The sequence below is a fragment of the Ovis canadensis genome, chromosome 26 (genome assembly GCF_042477335.2).
Source record: "Ovis canadensis isolate MfBH-ARS-UI-01 breed Bighorn chromosome 26, ARS-UI_OviCan_v2, whole genome shotgun sequence".
Classification (NCBI taxonomy): domain Eukaryota; kingdom Metazoa; phylum Chordata; class Mammalia; order Artiodactyla; family Bovidae; genus Ovis; species Ovis canadensis.
In genome coordinates this window covers 57,587,444-57,604,553 of record NC_091270.1, presented here as the reverse complement: position 1 = coordinate 57,604,553, position 17,110 = coordinate 57,587,444, and the positions used below count along the sequence as shown (strand labels likewise).

The window sequence follows — 17,110 nt, the reverse complement described above, 5'->3', positions numbered from 1 at the left end:
TGACCAGGGATCGAACCTGGGCTCAGCGTCTCAGCCACTGGAGCACCACGGAGTTCCCTCACTTGCGCAATTCATTTAAATTGCAGACATCAACACACTTCCCTCCCCAAACCTCAGCACACAGGCCATGTATTCCGTTTCTTCCTTTTGACAGGAAGAAAAAGGCACCTGTTTACTCCTGAAACTTGAGCTGTCAAAAGGACATCAAGGTGGCATAATCAAACGGGGTACTGGGTGCAAGCGCCTGAAGCTCATTCAGAACACAGATGTCTGAGCTCTTGGATTGGATGAAGTCACCGAGCGGTGCAGAGGAGATTCCGGCAGAGGCGTCTGTGGGAGTCCCGACCCCCGGGGCGGTCAGCAGTCTGCCCAGCCTGGACCCTGAAAAGCGGGTCTGCTCCGCGCCACCCCACGGTCCTGGGTGACCATCGGAGGTGACCCGCGGAGTCACCAGGTGCGGTGGGGGGAAGGGGTCTAGGTCACCATCGGGGGTGACCTGCGGAGTCACCAGGTGCGGTGGGGGGAAGGGGTCTAGGTCACCATCGGGGGTGACCCGCGGAGTCACGAGGTGGGGGGGGGGTCCTAGGTCGCCATGGGAGGTGACCCGCGGAGTCGCCAGGTGAGGTGGGAGTTGCGAGGTAACCATCGGAGGTGACCTGCGGAGTCCTCGGGGGGCGGGGTGCAGGGTTGGGCACCCCCGGCCAGGCGGGAAACCCGGAGGCGCGGTGGCCGCGGGTGCAGGCGGCGGGCTGGGCGGGCGGGAGGGCGGAGTCGCCGCAGCGGCCGGCCGCGGGCGGGGGAGGGTGTGTGCGCGGGTCACATGGTCGCTGCTGCCCTCCCGTCAGCCGCCCTCGCCGCCGCGGTGCGCTGGCTGCAGGAAGCCGCCGCGCCGCCGCTTTGTTGTCGGGGCCCGCGAGGAGCGCCGCCCGCCGCCGCGCGCTCTCCCCGAGCCAGCTCTCCGGCCCCGGGGCCCGGCTGCGGGCCCCCGCGCGCCCCGCCCATGAGGGCGCCCCGCGACCACCGCCGGCGGCGGCCCGGGGCGGCGCGGCGCTGAGGCGGCGGCGGGGGCGCTGCCCGCTCTGCGGACGGGCGGCCTCGGGCCTCCCCGAGGGCACCATGGAGGTGAATGCGGGTAAGAGCCTACAGGGCGGGGGGCGCGGCGGCGGCGGGCGCGCGGGGCCGGCGGGCGGGCGAGCGCGGCAGCGGGGCCCCTCACGGGCGGCGGCGAGGGGGAGCCCGCCCGGAGCCTGGCGCTCGGCGCCCCCCGGGCCGCCCTCCCAGCCGCCCGCAGCGCCGCAGCGCGGCAGCCCGGCCCCCCCTCACATGGCCCGGCCGCGCGAGCCACGTGCGCGCTGTGTTTACGTTCGGCGGCGCGCGGCCGCCGGTTGGCTGGGCGGGCGCGTGACGCGGCATTACATAATGGGCGCCGGGGCGGCGGCGGCGGGCGGGGACACGTGAGGCCGCGCGGCTCCGTGACCCACATTCGCGGGCCGCGGGGGCCCCTGGGGGCGGGCGCGCGCCGGCGGGAGGCCCCGCCCCGCGGGAGGCCCCGCCCCCGCGCCCTCGGGCTCTGACGTGGCCGCCCCTCCCCCGCGGGGTCGCTCGCTGAGGAGAGGCCGCGCGTGCGCGCGCCCGGGGGACCCGCGGCCCGGCGGCCGGGAGGCCGCGGACGACGCAGTGCCCTCGGCCGGGGCGGAGCGGAGAAGGCGGGCCCCGAGGGGGACCCTCCGGGGTCGCCTGGGGACGGCTCGCCGCGGGTGGCGCTGCCTCATCTCCACAACAAAGAAGAACCCTCTGTTTCAACGACCTCCTCGGGGACGCGGTCGACCTTGTGGAACACCTCCCGTGACGAATACGCCCACGGCGCCTGCGGGCCGGGAGCCTCACCCTGGCCGGTCCCGCTCGGTGACCCCCAGTGACCCCCAGGTTGCTGATCTTGCCTGAATCCGATAACAGATCCCCCACCCCCGCCCCGCATCCCCGAGGGCTGGAGATCTTAGTTTCTCAACCAGGGTTGGAACCTGGGCAGTGAGAGCCCTAACGGCTGGACAGCCTGGGAATTCCCATGATAACAGATATGACCTTATTAATCCTTTTCTTGTCCCATTTCCTGTTGCTTCCCCACTAGGGAGCAATATTAGGGTCCCTCCTGCCCTTTTGTCTGTCTCCTTCCCCCCCGCCCCCGCAAACCCCCAAGAAGAGCCTTGAATCCAGTGAGGCTGCAGAGGCAGCCTGTGATTAAGTTATGTTTGAAAAACCATGCCCCTGGTAACAGACTGTGAACTTTCCACCAACAGTGAATAATAAAGCCATTTTCTTGTCTGTTAATTACCCGTGGGCCTACATAACCTTGAGGATAGTTTAAGAATTTGAGTAACTGTTATGGAATAAAACTTTTACTTGCTAGGGATTTCAAGATTAAGAAATTCATCCTCATCTATCTCAGTGTGAATGAATTCTTATAGTTTTGAGATCAGATAAGGTTAGAAAGTTTTTCTCAGATTTGAACCTTCCTGGAACATTATCACTGATCTTAATTTTGATTTTATGGTGTGATTACAAATTGTAACCTTTTCTTGGGATGATTGCTGACTCCCCCAACCCCCCTTCCATATCCAGTTCACATCCCTTGGTCCTAGCTCCGTTTTTCGTTGTCCCCCCCCCCCCCCATCATCATCCTTGTTGCCCTTTGGGATGTGGCATCCAGAGGTGGAAGTCGTAGAACGGTTAATGACTGCTATAAAGGAGTTGTCTGGCAGGTTGGGCTTTTGTGGCATACTGCTTTGCTGACTCACAGTAACCTTGCCGTCAACTAGACCCTTTTCATGTGAACTGATTTGCAGTTAAGTTTCATCCCTTGTGCAGATAATTGTTTGACCTGAACTGTAGGAACTTGCAATTATCTTTCTTAAATTTTCTCTTTCTCCATTTGGCTCCAAGTTCAAGCTGTTATCCAGTATAGTGTTTCTGCCATCCCTTTAAGGGAACTTAAGTAAGCATTCTCTTTCATTTCCTTCACATACAGCTTGCCCAGGGTGGGGCCAAATTCAGTGCTGGTGGCAGGCCTCTGGCCCCTCCCTTTGGGTTGATATCATTTTATTAGTCAATACATATTCACCCAGTGACCATTTGGTGAAACTGCCCTATATATCATGACTCATTGTGTGACCCTTTCTGTGACAAATACAGAGGAGAAATAGTGAAGCTATGGAAATGGACTCGATACATTTTTGTCACAGATTTTGATTGAAGTTCTTTAAATGCCATTCTACTTGTTTTTACTATAAAGAGAGAAACAGTAAGATAATAGGAAGAATTCTAAGTGAAGAAGGAAGTTGCCTGACTAGACAGTGGAGTTGAGGAGTTCAGAAGGTGGCCTGGAAATAAGAACCTGCAGAGAAGTCTGGGTCCACATGACATATTCAGAGTTGAAGGACGAAGAATCTGGATAGGGAGGGTTAGAGTTGTTTGAACTATTGGGACCCAGCTCTCCCAGGATACGATGGAGAGTGTCTGTGGAGCGTGTATGTGACCTGTGTGGACCCTGCGCGTGTGTTACTACTTCGAGCCGCCCCTTAACGCTGTCGGAAGGTGCTGTTGCCACTGTGGAAGGGGAGGGTCTAAGTTCTGTGAAGTGAGTACCATACCCTTAGGGGCAGGTCCGTGAAATCCCCGTGGGGAGCACGGACTAATGCCTGTGCTGTAGGCACAGTTGGGGTTGAAGCCCCCGTCACTCCTAAAGGTGTATGCGAGGCCTGGGGGTCCTGCCCCTGGGGGTGCGGGGACGCTGAGTAGATGGGTGCAATTTGCGTGGTATAAGGGTCGGCAGAGCCTCCCAGTCTCATCATTCCTCTTCTTGAATCTTGTTGCTGGTCCTTAGGGTCCCCCCCAGGCTCTAGATTACTCTTGTCCCCCTTGTCCCCTCCCCACCTTTCCAGCAATTTACTTGGAGACAAGAACTGTGTTTTTCAAAATGAGACCTATTTGTTTTTGTCTTCTTAAGTAGTCTCTTACGTGGCACATCATCATTCAGTCACTCTCATATTCTTTAAAACTCCGCGTGTTGTCTGTCACCTTAGCTCTCGACCCTTGGCTTCTACAGCACCCTTGTACACTCAGGACTTTGTGTGGACTGTGGCTCACGTTGTGTGAACGAAAGGTCGACAGAGCTGTCTCCCCAGGTCTGTGACGTGCTCTCAGGAGAGCACCATCTTGCTCTCTGGAGCCCGGACAGTGGGACCCAACCAGAAGCTTAGGGCTTCGATAGGTCCACTCTGTCATACCGTGAGTAGAAGTTATTGAAAACCTGCTTTTAAAATGAGAGAACTCATAAAGCTTCTTGAGTCAACATGTTTTGTTCTAAGTCACAAGGCAAAAAAAAAAGTCCAGTCGTGACCTGATCTCAAGCGTGTATTTTCCAGGATGGTGGGCAGAGGGAGTGGGGTGGTGGTGATGTTGGGCCAGCCTGGAATCTGGGTGAGAAAAGCCCAGGCTGTGTGAGGACCGCGAGTGCCTCCCAGCGGTATAGAGTTGGATGCTGACTTCTGGATTGTCTGAAACTGACCACTGGGTAAGCCCTAGCCTGGGAACCTGGCCCAACTCCAGGATTCTTTTCAACTAAAAATAGAGACAACTCAGCCTCAGCTAATTTTAGCTTGAGGCATCTGAGAAGTATATTCTGCCTGTTTTTGGAGGTGTTGGGACTTGCTGGTTCAGGGATTTTACCTTCTTGCATTTTCGTTAAAAACTCTCTGTAAAAAGGCACTTACTTTAATAGTTCCCTTTTATGAACATCATTTCATTTCAATCTTATACTAACTCTGGCAGATATTCCCATTTTGTATTAATAGAAGATGACTCAGGTTTAGAGAGATTGGAAGTTACTTGCATGCCGAGGGCTTCTCACTAAGAGATAATAAATAGTCTGTGCTCTGGAATTGACGTTCAACCCTGGCCCTGCCGCTTGGTAGCTGTGTTAACCTCTCTGAGCTCCTCTTCTGTAAAATGGAATAATGGAAGTTAGTTGTACAGGGTTCTTATAAGGACTAAATGTGGTGTGGAATCGTGTCATTTCATTCTTGACGTTTTATTTACTTTTGGCCAGGCTCCGTTTTTCCTGCTTTTGCGTGGAGTTTTCCTGGCTGTGGCGAGTGGAGTCACTCTTGGCTGCGGTGCGTGAACTTCTCATTGTGGCGGCTTCTCTTGCTGCGGGGCACGGGCTTAGTGGTTATGCACACGGGCTTCATTACTCTGCAACAAGTGGATTCTCCCCAGACTGGGGATAGAACCTGTATCCCCTGAAAGGCATGTGGATTCTCAACTACTGGACTTCCAGGGAAGTCCTTATTTTCAGTATTCTTGCTGACTTGTAGTCTTCACTTCCCTTCTTCATTGGATTGAGGAGCTGCTAGATGTACATCTTACCTTCTAAGAAATTAAATTTTAACCTTCTTGGGTTGCTAATCATCAAGTTGGCAGCGTGATGTCTGGTTGATGCTAAGACAACTATGTCAGTGTTGAAGGTCTTGCTTAGAGAATGTAGCTGCTCCTTGACGGGTCATCTTTGGTTCCATGGTTCCTGGCACAATTGCTGATTGTAAATTATTATTGATTCCCTAAAAGACAGGAGTTGCATCTTAACTGAATTGATAAGAGCGCACTAATTTTTCTTGGGTTTGATTTTGGAACTTTTGCAAAGGAAGGTGTGTTTTGAGTAATTAATACCTTCCATTGCCCGGTCAGCTTTAAAACACTGCTCAAGCCATCAGAACAGCTCAGATCTCCACTCAGAAGAGCTTGTGGATGTAAATAGCTGCCTGAAATCCTGGCCCTGGAAAGGTCTAACTTCCTGACCTTTTATCCTCTTGAGACATTAGTGGATTTGCTACCTAAAGTAGTAGTTTAGTCTCTAAGTCATGTCTGACATTTTTGTGACCCCAGGAACTATAACTCACTAGGTTCCTCTGTCCATGGGATTTTCCAGGCAAGAATACTGGAGTAGGTTACCATTTCCTTCTCCAGGGGATCTTCCTGACCCAGGAATTGAACCCATGTCTCCTGCACTGGCAGGCAGATGCTTTACCCCTGAGCCACTAGGGAAGTCTCCCACTAGGTAAAGTAGTCCTTTAGAAAAGATAAATAGCTGTGAGCACTTCCTTTGGGGATTTGTTGAGGACTAAGAATAATCTTTTTCTTTGTATCCTATTCTCAGTGGAGTTAAATATGAAAAAAATATCAGTTGCTACCACCCGAGATTTCTAATGTGATCTTCAAATCTAAAATTTTATGAAAGCAGTGGTGATTTTACCTAGCAACATGACTTTTGAGAGACTTCAAGGTTGAAATATTTTTCCTTTGGATTCACAGTATGTTAGGGATATTCAGGCAGTTAGTGAGAAGACCAGCCTTGAAAATTATGGGCCAATTTGTGCTTGAATTTACTAATTGTAACCATTCTTAAACTTCTGCCTGCAAGGGCTTGCCTTGAGAGCTTGTTCAAAGTGCTCATTTCTGGACTTCCTGGGTGGTCCAGTGGTTAAGAACTTGCCTTACCACGAGCAACTGAGCCCGTGAGTTACAGCTGCTGAGCCTGTGTTCTGAGCCCAGGTGCCCTTGAGCCTGTGCTTCGTAGCAAGAAAGGCCACCGGAGTGAGAAACCCATACCCTGCGACCAAGAGTAGACTCTGCTCGCCGCAACTAGAGAAAGCTCAAGGGCAGCACAGCTGAAAGAAAGTTCCTTCCTCAGGGTGCCTTCTCCACTCGGGGCAGGGTCTTGGAAATGTGTATCTTGAGAAAAACACTAGGCGGTTCTGATCCGTATTTCACATCATCTCTTTGGATAGTGAGAATAAACTCAAAGTTAGGTCTCTTTCTTGTGTTTGGAGTATTGAAGAGTCTTCAGATTTTAAAATCAGTGGTTAGATAAAATTACTGTTACTGAGATTACCCTGGGTTGCTTTTTCTCCCGTTGAGCACAGATGAAGTCACTGACCTGTGACAGTGACACTCAGACTTCCCTGTGCATCGGAAGAGTGAGGCCTGAGAACCTGCGTTTCTAACCGAGTTCCAGGCGATGCTGAAGCCACTGGTGCAGGACCACGCTCTGAGAGTGACTGGTGTGTATGGGTAGGGACCAGGTTGCAGGACAGGTATCAATCCTAAAGCTCGGGCTTCACTCTGGGCAGGTGGGAAGCGCAGGTTAAGGGCATCGGGAAGTGGGTCAGAATTCAGGAAAAGCGGATTCATGCTTCCAGCTTCAGTGCCGATGTCAGGCGTATGCTTCTGGAATGGAAAAGTGGATGGGATTGTCCGCGTTGTATTTTTTGTCTTTTTAAGACTCAAGTGCGGATGAACAACAAGGTCCTCCTGTATATAGCACAGGGAACTATATTCAATATCCTGGGGTAAACCATAATGGAAAAAAATTTGAAAAAGGGTGTGTGTGTGTGTGCACATGTGTGTGTGTGTGTGTGTGTGTGTGTGTATGTGTGTATGTAACTTACCAGGGTCCAGCCCCAGTGGATCCAGGGAATTCGAAGCGAGGACGGTGTTGGCGAGGAAAGACTTATTTGTTTATTAATATAAGGTTAGATTAGGGAGAAATAGTATAGTAGGAAAATTAAGTGGAGAAAGAAGGCTGAATAACTTGGTTTACGTGGAAAGCCAATAAAGTTCCAGACAAGGAGCTTGCACCATCTACATTAGGCCACTGCGTCCTCTTGAATATCGGGGAGTGCCCCGCCTTGGGCTCCCCCTCGTGTGGATCTTAAAAGCCGGGACAAGTAAGTAGACATGGTGAGCCTCCACGCCCCAGATGGGAATTCAGCCAGAAATTAGAGAGGAGACACGGGGGAAACCAGTCCAGTGACTGGCCCGTCCTCTATTGTTCAGAGGGCCTTTTATACTTTTTGATTATACATAGAGATCAATGGGTAACACAAAATTATGCAGTGTTAGCAGCCCAGACTCTTATCAAAACCAGGCTTTTCTCTCTGCATACCTAGTTATATACACAAGTCTTAGGTAATTTATATCATCTTTCAGCCAAAAGGGCCAATTAACATTTTACAGCCTTTTTTCTGATAAGGGTTTGTCAACCAGAAGACTTACTTGTGCTGATCTTCCCAAAGTCTGGTGCCACTCTCAGAAAGCACTAAATAAAGTTACATTCTTGCATAGCGAAGATACAGCAACTTAAAACAAGTAAAAGGAGTACAGTGATTTATAACAAAAGAAAAGTAATTAACTCAAAAGTCTATCTAGTGTTGCTAACATCAAAACTACTATATATCTTTTTCCATATCCCGTTTACATTGATTAACATCCTCCTAGGTGCCTAAAAGATAAAGAATATGGAGGCCTGGCAGTAGTCATTGAGTCAACAGTAAAAACCCTCTACCAATATGATGTTTAACTCTTTAGAAAAGGCTCTATGTCTTTAAGATGCTTTAAGCTTTGTGCCTCTTGCGGTTGGGGGGCTATAAGCAATTCACAAGCTGTAAGAGGTCTGGGGGAACCTGTCAGGCAAGCTAGAGAGTTATCAGAGGGGGTTTAACTGAAACATCCCTTTCAAATGCAGAAGACTAAAGCCCTGATTTGACTTTTTCCAGAGAATATCAGAAGAGTGGAAAAGCAGGCAGATTCTTATTTTTTTGGGGGGTGGATGCTCAGGAAATTCCAGGGGGAACCCCTGAAGCCTAATCACGTCCTTGGTCCTTGCGTTTTGTCAGGCTTCCTTCCTCATGACCTTGTCACGGGCGGGATTCCTCACGCCGGCTCCCAGCAGTAACTGAGTCACTTTGCTGTATAGCAGAAATTAACACAACATTGTAAATCAACTATATTCAATAAAAAATAAATTTCAAAGCTGTACGAGCAAGACGATTAAAAAGACTCAGGTGCCTTTGGCTGCACTGTGCGTTTTAAGTTTGTGTATGACGAACTCTGTTGGGTTTCTCATGACACAGCTGGCGCCTGCTCTCACTTCTTTTCTGTATGACGAACTCTGTTGGGTTTCTCATGACACAGCTGGCGCCTGCTCTCACTTCTTTTCTGGGTTATAACCAGAGCACTGTGGTTGAGGCTCTACTTCCTAGGGCCTTCCGAGTCTGGATTTGTGTAATTGGTACTTAAATACATGTCTGGTTCCTAACGTCATCATGACAGACTAAAAGTGACTTATCCCCCTGCCTTTTTTTTCCTTCTCTGTAAGTGGAAATGACTTTCTGTTCTTTGGAATTGATTTGGCCTTAGCATTTTGCTGTGTGTGTTTGTGTACATGTGAATGACGTATAAAGTCTGGCTGTTATTTAAAAAAAGACTGGGGAGTCTTTTCCCTTTAGTGGACAAAGCTTTTATTTCAGAGTGAATGCTTAAATTGCAGTTGTTACTTTGGAAACCTGTAAAGTCCTCTATTTCAGAATAGTCATCTCAGGTTATTCTCAGAAATGTCTGTTTTACTTGTTACTGCCATGGGGTCTCAAAAGAATCAAATGCAACTTAGAGACTCAACAACAGCAGCAGTAATACTTTATACTGTTTCGGATCTGCCCATGATATTAGATGTGGGCTTTACAAAGGCAGAAAAGTAGGTATTAGAAATAATTTATGTCTTGGAACTTCCCTGGTGGTCCAGTGGTTAGGATTCCATGCTTCCACTGCAGGGGGCACCAGATTGATCCCTGGTCAGGGAACTAATATCCCAAATGCCACATGGCACAGCCAAAAAAAGAAAGAAAAAATTTATCTCAGACTTATATCTGTAAAGCATGTATAGAGACTTAAAAGACACTCTACACCTAGGGGCTTGTAATCTTTCTTGTTGAGAAGTAGATGGAAACAGGTAAACAGTAGGTTTAAATAAGAGTTCAAGACAGTGATGGAAGAGAGATAATTAACGTTTGTATGTGATGCACATTGGAAAAAGCTAATAAATGTTGGCCGATGATGGAGGAGAGAAGAAAAGAAACCACAGGAGGCCTTGGCAGAGAAGATGAAAATTACTTGTTTGGCCTGGGATTTGGAAAAATAATACTTCTGACCATGAGGTTACTCTTGCAGCGTTTTATCACTTTCAGGGAAGAAGTTTGAAATTATACCCTGCTATTTCTTAAGCTGGAAGGTTCGCAGTCTCTTAAGAGGTCACAGCCAGTTTCAAGGGGAGTTGTGGAGTTTCCCTAATGAAGTGGTACAGAGTGTTCTGAAGGTAGCTCTGTGAAGGGGGAGTTAGCTCAGAGCATGCCTTCCGCCTTCCAGCCTCTTGGACACTCACTGTAAACAGTGAGTCAGGAGAACAAGCGGTGCGTCTGGGTTTCTCAAGAGCTGCTTTGGAGGGGAGTGTGTCTGCAGGTCCGATGGCAGGAGGAGGGAGAAGGCAGGTGCGGAACTGGGGTTCAGTGGGTAGTGGTGGAGTCTTTGGGGAGCATCAGAACACAAAGACTGTGAGAGCAACAGCTGTGAAAGGCTTTGTGTTTCCAGATAGATTCCTTCATCCGGGTTCCAGACGTTACATCTGTGCCTGACTGACCTGAGCTTTATCCAGATGCTGGGGCGTGGGGTGGGCAAGCGATGAGCCCGTTGCTCTGGGACGGCGTCACGTGAAGGGATAGTGAAGGAAGCAGAGAGGGGACCAGAACCAGATTTCCACGCGGCCCAGGCAGCGTGGCGACTGGCTTTATGTCTCTCAGGAAGGTCTTGCATCCCCTTTTAGGAGCAGTTTGGAAAATGGAAAGCTTTCAAGTTTGGATCGGGACATGCTGAGAATAACAGAGCCAGTGAGAGCCTGCCCACTTTTAAACCAGGGGGGATTTCATAGCTTTGAACTTTGTGGAAGCAAGAATAGTAGGAAATAGGGAAGAAAATAAGCTACTTTTCCCTTTTGCGATAATTTTGATCATTAACCTGTTTTCCAGCGTAGTGACTTTACTGCTGAGATTTGCGAAAATAGGAAATATGCGTTATCACGTGTCTGATCACCTGGCTCCCCCCTGTTTTCCAGGAGGAGTGATTGCCTACATCAGCTCGTCCAGCTCAGCGTCCAGCCCAGCCTCTTGCCACAGCGAAGGCTCCGAGAGCAGCTTCCAGTCCGCGTCCTCTTCTGTCCCGTCTTCTCCAAACAGCACTCATTCTGACAGCAATGGGAACCCCAAAAACGGCGATCTGTCCAGCATTGAAGGCATCCTGAAGAATGATCGAATAGATTGTTCTATGAAAACCAGCAAATCGAGCGCCCCTGGGGTGACAAAGAGTCACAGTGGAGTGACAAGTGAGTGGTCTAGCTTTCTGACAGTTGATGCCACTAATTGCAGGTGGGGCTTACTTTGTCACCTGTTCATTTGGTGGGGACCATTTTATTTCTGGGTATACTTTTCACCCCCTTCTGGGTAATTATAGTTCAGTAGTTATTCAGAGATCAGTGATGACCTTAATTGAGAGTTACAGCCCAGGGCCTGTCTTAGTCTGTTCTCTGTGGTGAGGGGGTCTGTCTGCCTGTTTCCTCTCGGGCGCCCTCTTACCTTCCTCTCTTGTCTTCCTTCTGCACCCCTCCTGCTGAGTCTGGTTCTGGAATGGAGCACTCACTCAGGGAAAGGCGTTTGCTTTCATGAAGCTGGCGCTAGGAACGTTTGGAGGATTGGAATATCCCACAGAGTGGTGGGAATGTGGCTCCGTGAGTGAGTGCAGAGGTCACAGGCTGGTTCAGGGTGGGGTCAGGAAGGGCTGGCACCTGGCTCTGCCCACAGGTGGGACTCAGCCTGTGGAGACCCCACTTCGCACCTTTTGTTGGTTGACGCCCCTGGCACTGATTTCTTTACTCTTAACCCCGTAGGATTGGTTTCTTAGTTCTGATTGCATATCTGATGTAGAATAATTCTAGATTTACAAAATTTCAGTGTCTGTCCAGGATCTTCAGCCCTCTGAGAGAGTTTTGGCCCTTTTGAGAGAGTGCCATCAGGCATGATTTCTTTTGATTCGTCAATTTGGTATAAAGATTTTTCTCTGACATTATATATTTGTGTATTTTTAAAAGTATTTACAAGCTAACAAAATACAGGACTCCGTTGGAAAGAACCAGTTTCAGCTTTTCTTTTAGCTTTTCCCTTTCGTGTCTATTTTTGCTTCAGAATTCAGTGGCATGGTTCTGCTGTGTAAAGTCTGTGGGGACGTGGCCTCAGGATTCCACTACGGCGTTCATGCCTGTGAAGGCTGTAAGGTAATGCATGCTTTCATTTGTTTAAGCTGCTGATTCTGGGATTAAAGAAATTACATGGTTGATAATCCAGGAGGAGGAGAGAAGTCAGCTACTCCTTAAAGTTTTGAGTATTTTATGTTGTGTACAAACATAACTCATTTTGAAAAGCATATTTTAAAACTACATTTAAATATATGTAGTATTTCTTTTTCCTTTAAGATTTTGATCAAAATAAATGTGTTATCTCAAACTTGAGTCTGGTGTGAAGTGTTCACTCACCGGCGTGTCAGGCACTGTCCCGGGTGGGAGCGGAGGGCAGGGAGCACGCGGGCGGGGCTGCTGCTTTCTTGAGACTTAGAGTAAACCAGGCTCGGAACAGATCTCATCGGGTCCTTTGACACGCCGACCTGTCAGGTGCTGGGAACGGGGAGCAGTTCCTAGATGCTTGTAAAAATGTGATACCCTCGGAAGCGATGCCAAGTAAGTGAAAGAGTCTCAAGTATAAATTGAGCCCTGGGTGAGCTCATTCGTAAGTTGCGTTAAGTATTCCTGAGTCAGGTAGCTCCAAGGGAGAAGTCTGTACTTCCTGCTCACATCTAGGGAACCTCTCTTCTCATCTGGTCCTTCCTCCTGAGTGTCTAACACTAACGCAGCCGAGACTGTGCTTGACTCTTCTCTGCCTGAAAGGCGGAAGCAGGGACCCAGTTGGGCGGGATGTGGTGGGCGAGGAAACAATGTCTATCCATGAAGGGGAAATACTTTCTGGGGTGGCTCTGGATGAGCTGTGAGTGTTGTAGCTCTTACATCACAGGACTTCTGTACTTTATTCAGAAATAGCACTTTTTCATTGTGTTAAAAATTCTATAAACAGTTTTTCTTTTTTTTCTTTTTACAAAAGATATGAAATAACTATGTTTATAGCTAGAGAAACCAAAGCACAAGCAAATGAAACTAAGTGCATATTCTTGACAAATGCCACACATAATTGCTCTTAAAGATCTAGCTCAGATATAGTGCCCAAGTATAGTATTACAGTAACAAAGTATAACATGCTATATCCCACAATCACTAATACAGATTCATCCAATAGTGTGGTTAGTTAGGACAGTCAAGGAAACTGCAGTTTAAAATAATTTTGGTGATTTTGATTTTCCTGAAAAAGTCAAGTGGAGGTCTTTGCAGACCACTCACAGGACATGAACTTGAATTATTGTGTAGTAAATACTGGCAGCTGTGTGTGCTCATCCAGCTGGGAGCTGTGTGTGTGTGTGAGACACTTAACCTGTAGCTGATAAGTAACCCGAAACATCTGGAATGTGTAAGGTGTCAGCAGATGATAATCCAGGAAAGACCAGGTTCTCCTAACATGATCCTTGGATCTAGTGAGGGAATTGCGGTATGGAACGCCATTCTCTGTCATCTCGTTGAGGGGGTCCTTCTTATTGCAAGAGTTTGGGAATGTGTAAGTGACTCCAGAATGAGCTGGAGAGCATGGCTGCAGGCCCGGCTGGCAACAGGTGATCGGAGTGAAGGACACGGGGGCTTTGGCAGCACTGAGACTCTGAGAGGGAAGGGGAAAAGAGCTCTGCGTGGCCGGCAGGCCCTCGCGGGCACCGCTGAGAGCTCGGTGACATCTGAGTGTCAGTGTTGTCTCTCCCCTGCTCCAAGCCAGAATAACTTCTCAGGCCCCTGGTAGCATACTGGCTAATGAGGTGTGGGGGATGCTTAGAAGGAGTTCCCCTGGATGTTTTTAATCAGATCCCTACATCTTCCTTTGTTCTTAGGGTTTTTTCCGGAGAAGCATTCAGCAAAACATTCAGTACAAGAAGTGCCTGAAGAATGAAAACTGCTCCATAATGAGGATGAACAGGAACAGATGCCAGCAGTGCCGCTTCAAAAAGTGTCTGTCTGTTGGAATGTCGAGAGATGGTATGTCCCCAGTTCAGAGAGTGCTCCTCTTAAAGCGCATGGGGCTTGGCTCTATTCCTCAGTGTGAACCAGAGCTGTGAGTCAATCACCAAAGGCCCCCTTGTGCTCAGGGTGAAGTGGATTTTCAAAAACACATTTTGTTGTCTTACAGGATGCCAAATTGATTCAAGTCAAATTTTAGCATCATCATCTCAGAAAGAGCTTTTGACTCACTTCTTTTTTTGTTTCTTGCCTGTGAAAAGACCCACTTTTCCTCTGTGTGATGTGAATACTTTTTCTTTTTCAAAAAATAAAGGTGCAGTTTTTCTTGATATAGGAGTTCTTGGCTTTTCCCCCTGATTTCTTTCTTAGTCGTTCCGAGGAGCCCATTTCTCCCTCTGTGAATTAGCACTGTGACTTAGTCCTGAGATGACACCGTGCTTTTCGGCACCGATTGTGAGTACTTTCGAAGGTGATGCAGAATTGAAAGGCACGCTGTGGTCTGGTGTGGAGGTGGTTGCTCGATCCTGGCGTGCTCCACTCCCGTGGGAAGCAGAAGTGGTGGTGACTGGCGGGACCGTCAGTGTCCTGTGTGGACGATGTCACTGGGAGACCTGACTCTTCTGTGGTGCCTGGGGAGTCTCATTCTCTTCCAAGTAACATAGCCGAGGACTGTGAGGCTTTCAGAGGGGTCAGGGTAGGAGTTCATTGAGAACTGCTAAGAATGAGCCTTGTATTTATCTAGGGAAGGGTGATTTAAGCAGTCCCTTAGGTTACTCTAGCTAGTATGTACTGACACAGAAATACAGTGTGGGAATAAGTAGGTTCTTGAATGACAGGTTTCAACAATTGATGTTTTATGTTTTCACTTGCTTAAAATAAAAATTTTTTTTATGGCTCTAGAAATACTAATCCAAACTTGATGGATATTGTGATTTCTACAAGAGTAGAAATGGTCATCAGTCGTGCAGAGGGGAGCGAAGGTAGACAGTGCAAGAGGATAAAGTCATGTTTGTGGTTGCGACAGTGTAAGAGGCTGCAGCTGGAGCAGTGAGACCTCCTTGCTGGGTGGATATATTGAATTTTTATTATCTGTGTATAAATACTAGAATAGAAAGAAGCTTTTCTTTCCCTCAGGGATAGGAATGTTGGAGACAGGACTCATTCTAAGACTAGCCTCTAAGATATTGCAAATGAATGCTTTTATTTTTGTTTCATTGATTTTAATTAAAATCCAGCCAGTTTATTTTCCAATAACTACATTTCTATCGACTGTGATTTTTTTTCTTTCTTTTTCTTATAAGATTTTCTCTTAAGAAGTTGGAAAAGGTGATCACTTAATAGTTGGGTCTTGAGGATAAGGTTACAGAAGTGAATGGACAGAGGTCAGGAAGTGATTGTACCTATCCATCCAGCGTTGATGGATGTGGGTAGCTGAATGCCTTCCTGAGGACACAGTCTTCAGCCTTGTTAGTAAGGTGCTGTGTGGTAATGCTGGTTTGTTTCAAACTGATTTTCATTAGTTAATTTCAGTTTTTTTTCTTAGACTTTGCTTATAAAATACCCAAGAAGTCTTCTCTTTAGCTTTATTTTGAGAGAAAAGTGAAACATTTCTCTCCCACTCCCGCTTCCTGTGGTACTTCAGAAACATAGCCGGCAAGTTTAGAATGATTTTTGGCCAGACTCAAGTGGGCATTCTTGTGTGATCAGAAGCTGTAGCTGTCAGAGCCAGTTCTGTGTTACTCTTCGGAATAAACGGGCCTTCTTTAACCTGTGGATGTTGGATCTCTTTTTCTGCAATAGCCGTGCGGTTTGGGCGCATTCCTAAGCGTGAAAAACAGCGGATGCTGATTGAGATGCAGAGTGCAATGAGGACCATGATGGACAGCCAGCTCAGCGGCCGTTTGCACAGTGACCCTTTAGCAGACCATCATGAGCAGATCGCCTTGCCAGCCCAGGAACAACCGCGACCCAAACCCCAGCTGGAGCCAGACAACAGCAAAAGCTCTTCTCCCTCCTCCTCCGATTTCGCAAAGGAGGAAGTGATCGGCATGGTAACCAGAGCGCACAAGGACACCTTCATGTATAATCAGGAGCCGCGCGAAAGCTCAGCGGAGACCGCGGTGCCGCCGCGAGAGCGGCTCGCTAAGAACCTGGAGCAGTACAGCGTGAACCACGAGCCCTGTGTGGGCGGGCCGCACGGCCGCTTCTCCTGTGCCGAGAGCGCGCAGCATCTCGGCGGACACTACAAGGGCCGGAGCGGCGTGCACTACCCTGGCGGGCACGGCGTCTGTGTCGCCGGCGGACACTGCGTGAGCTTCTCCTGCGCCTATACTCAACGAGTGTGTGATAGAGTTTCCATAGATGGGTTTTCTCAGAATGAGAACAAGAACGGTTTCCTGTGCAACACTGGAGCGAGAATGCACCTGGTATGGTGAAATCACGTTTTCTGCTCACTTTGTGTCGAGGAAAAATGTGAAGGCTGGCTTTTGTTCCGAGCCCATTCCAGCTTCAGAGGCAGGGGGTGAGGGTCAGGAAGGCTAGGAGATTTGTTAGAATCCCTTTTGCGTGGTATTTTAGATCAAATATTTTGAATAAACAGCATTTATGGGATGACCTGATTGCATACAGAGCTAGGTACACAGGCACTTTATTTGATTGATATTATGATCAGAATTAGGATTTTATGTAAAATATGGGTTATGAAGAATCGATCCTTTAATTCTTAGAAAGCCCTTTCAAAATGCAGGTATTCAAGTTAGTCTTGGCCTTACTAGCATTGGGATTTCCTCAAGGGACTGATCCTATAGGTCGCCACAGTCACTGGGATGGAAAGTGTCTTCTTTAACCATCATGATATAAAAAGGTCTTTGGATATAGAGCATGGGTGTTTCATGGTTTGAAGACTTGGGAATAGTTTAAGATAATCCGCTGGTTTCTAAGAATTTTCTCAGACTTCGTCCTGTGGGATGAGTCAGTGTTAGCGTCATTTAAGTGTTTTATCAAATCCAGTAG

At 48.4% G+C, this 17,110-nt stretch overlaps 1 protein-coding gene across 1 annotated transcript in view; it reads left to right on the top strand.

Moving 5' to 3' along the window:
• Positions 1-819: 819 nt before the first annotated feature.
• Positions 820-17,110, top strand: part of NR1D2 (nuclear receptor subfamily 1 group D member 2) — a 29,419-nt gene continuing 13,128 nt past the window's right edge. Inside the window, exons 1-5 of the mRNA XM_069572922.1 lie at positions 820-1,132; positions 10,997-11,263; positions 12,120-12,208; positions 13,972-14,116; positions 15,899-16,524. Of these exons, the coding sequence (XP_069429023.1) occupies positions 1,117-1,132; positions 10,997-11,263; positions 12,120-12,208; positions 13,972-14,116; positions 15,899-16,524 (1,143 nt within the window). The 5' untranslated portion in view covers positions 820-1,116. The remainder of the gene's footprint in view (positions 1,133-10,996; positions 11,264-12,119; positions 12,209-13,971; positions 14,117-15,898; positions 16,525-17,110) is intronic.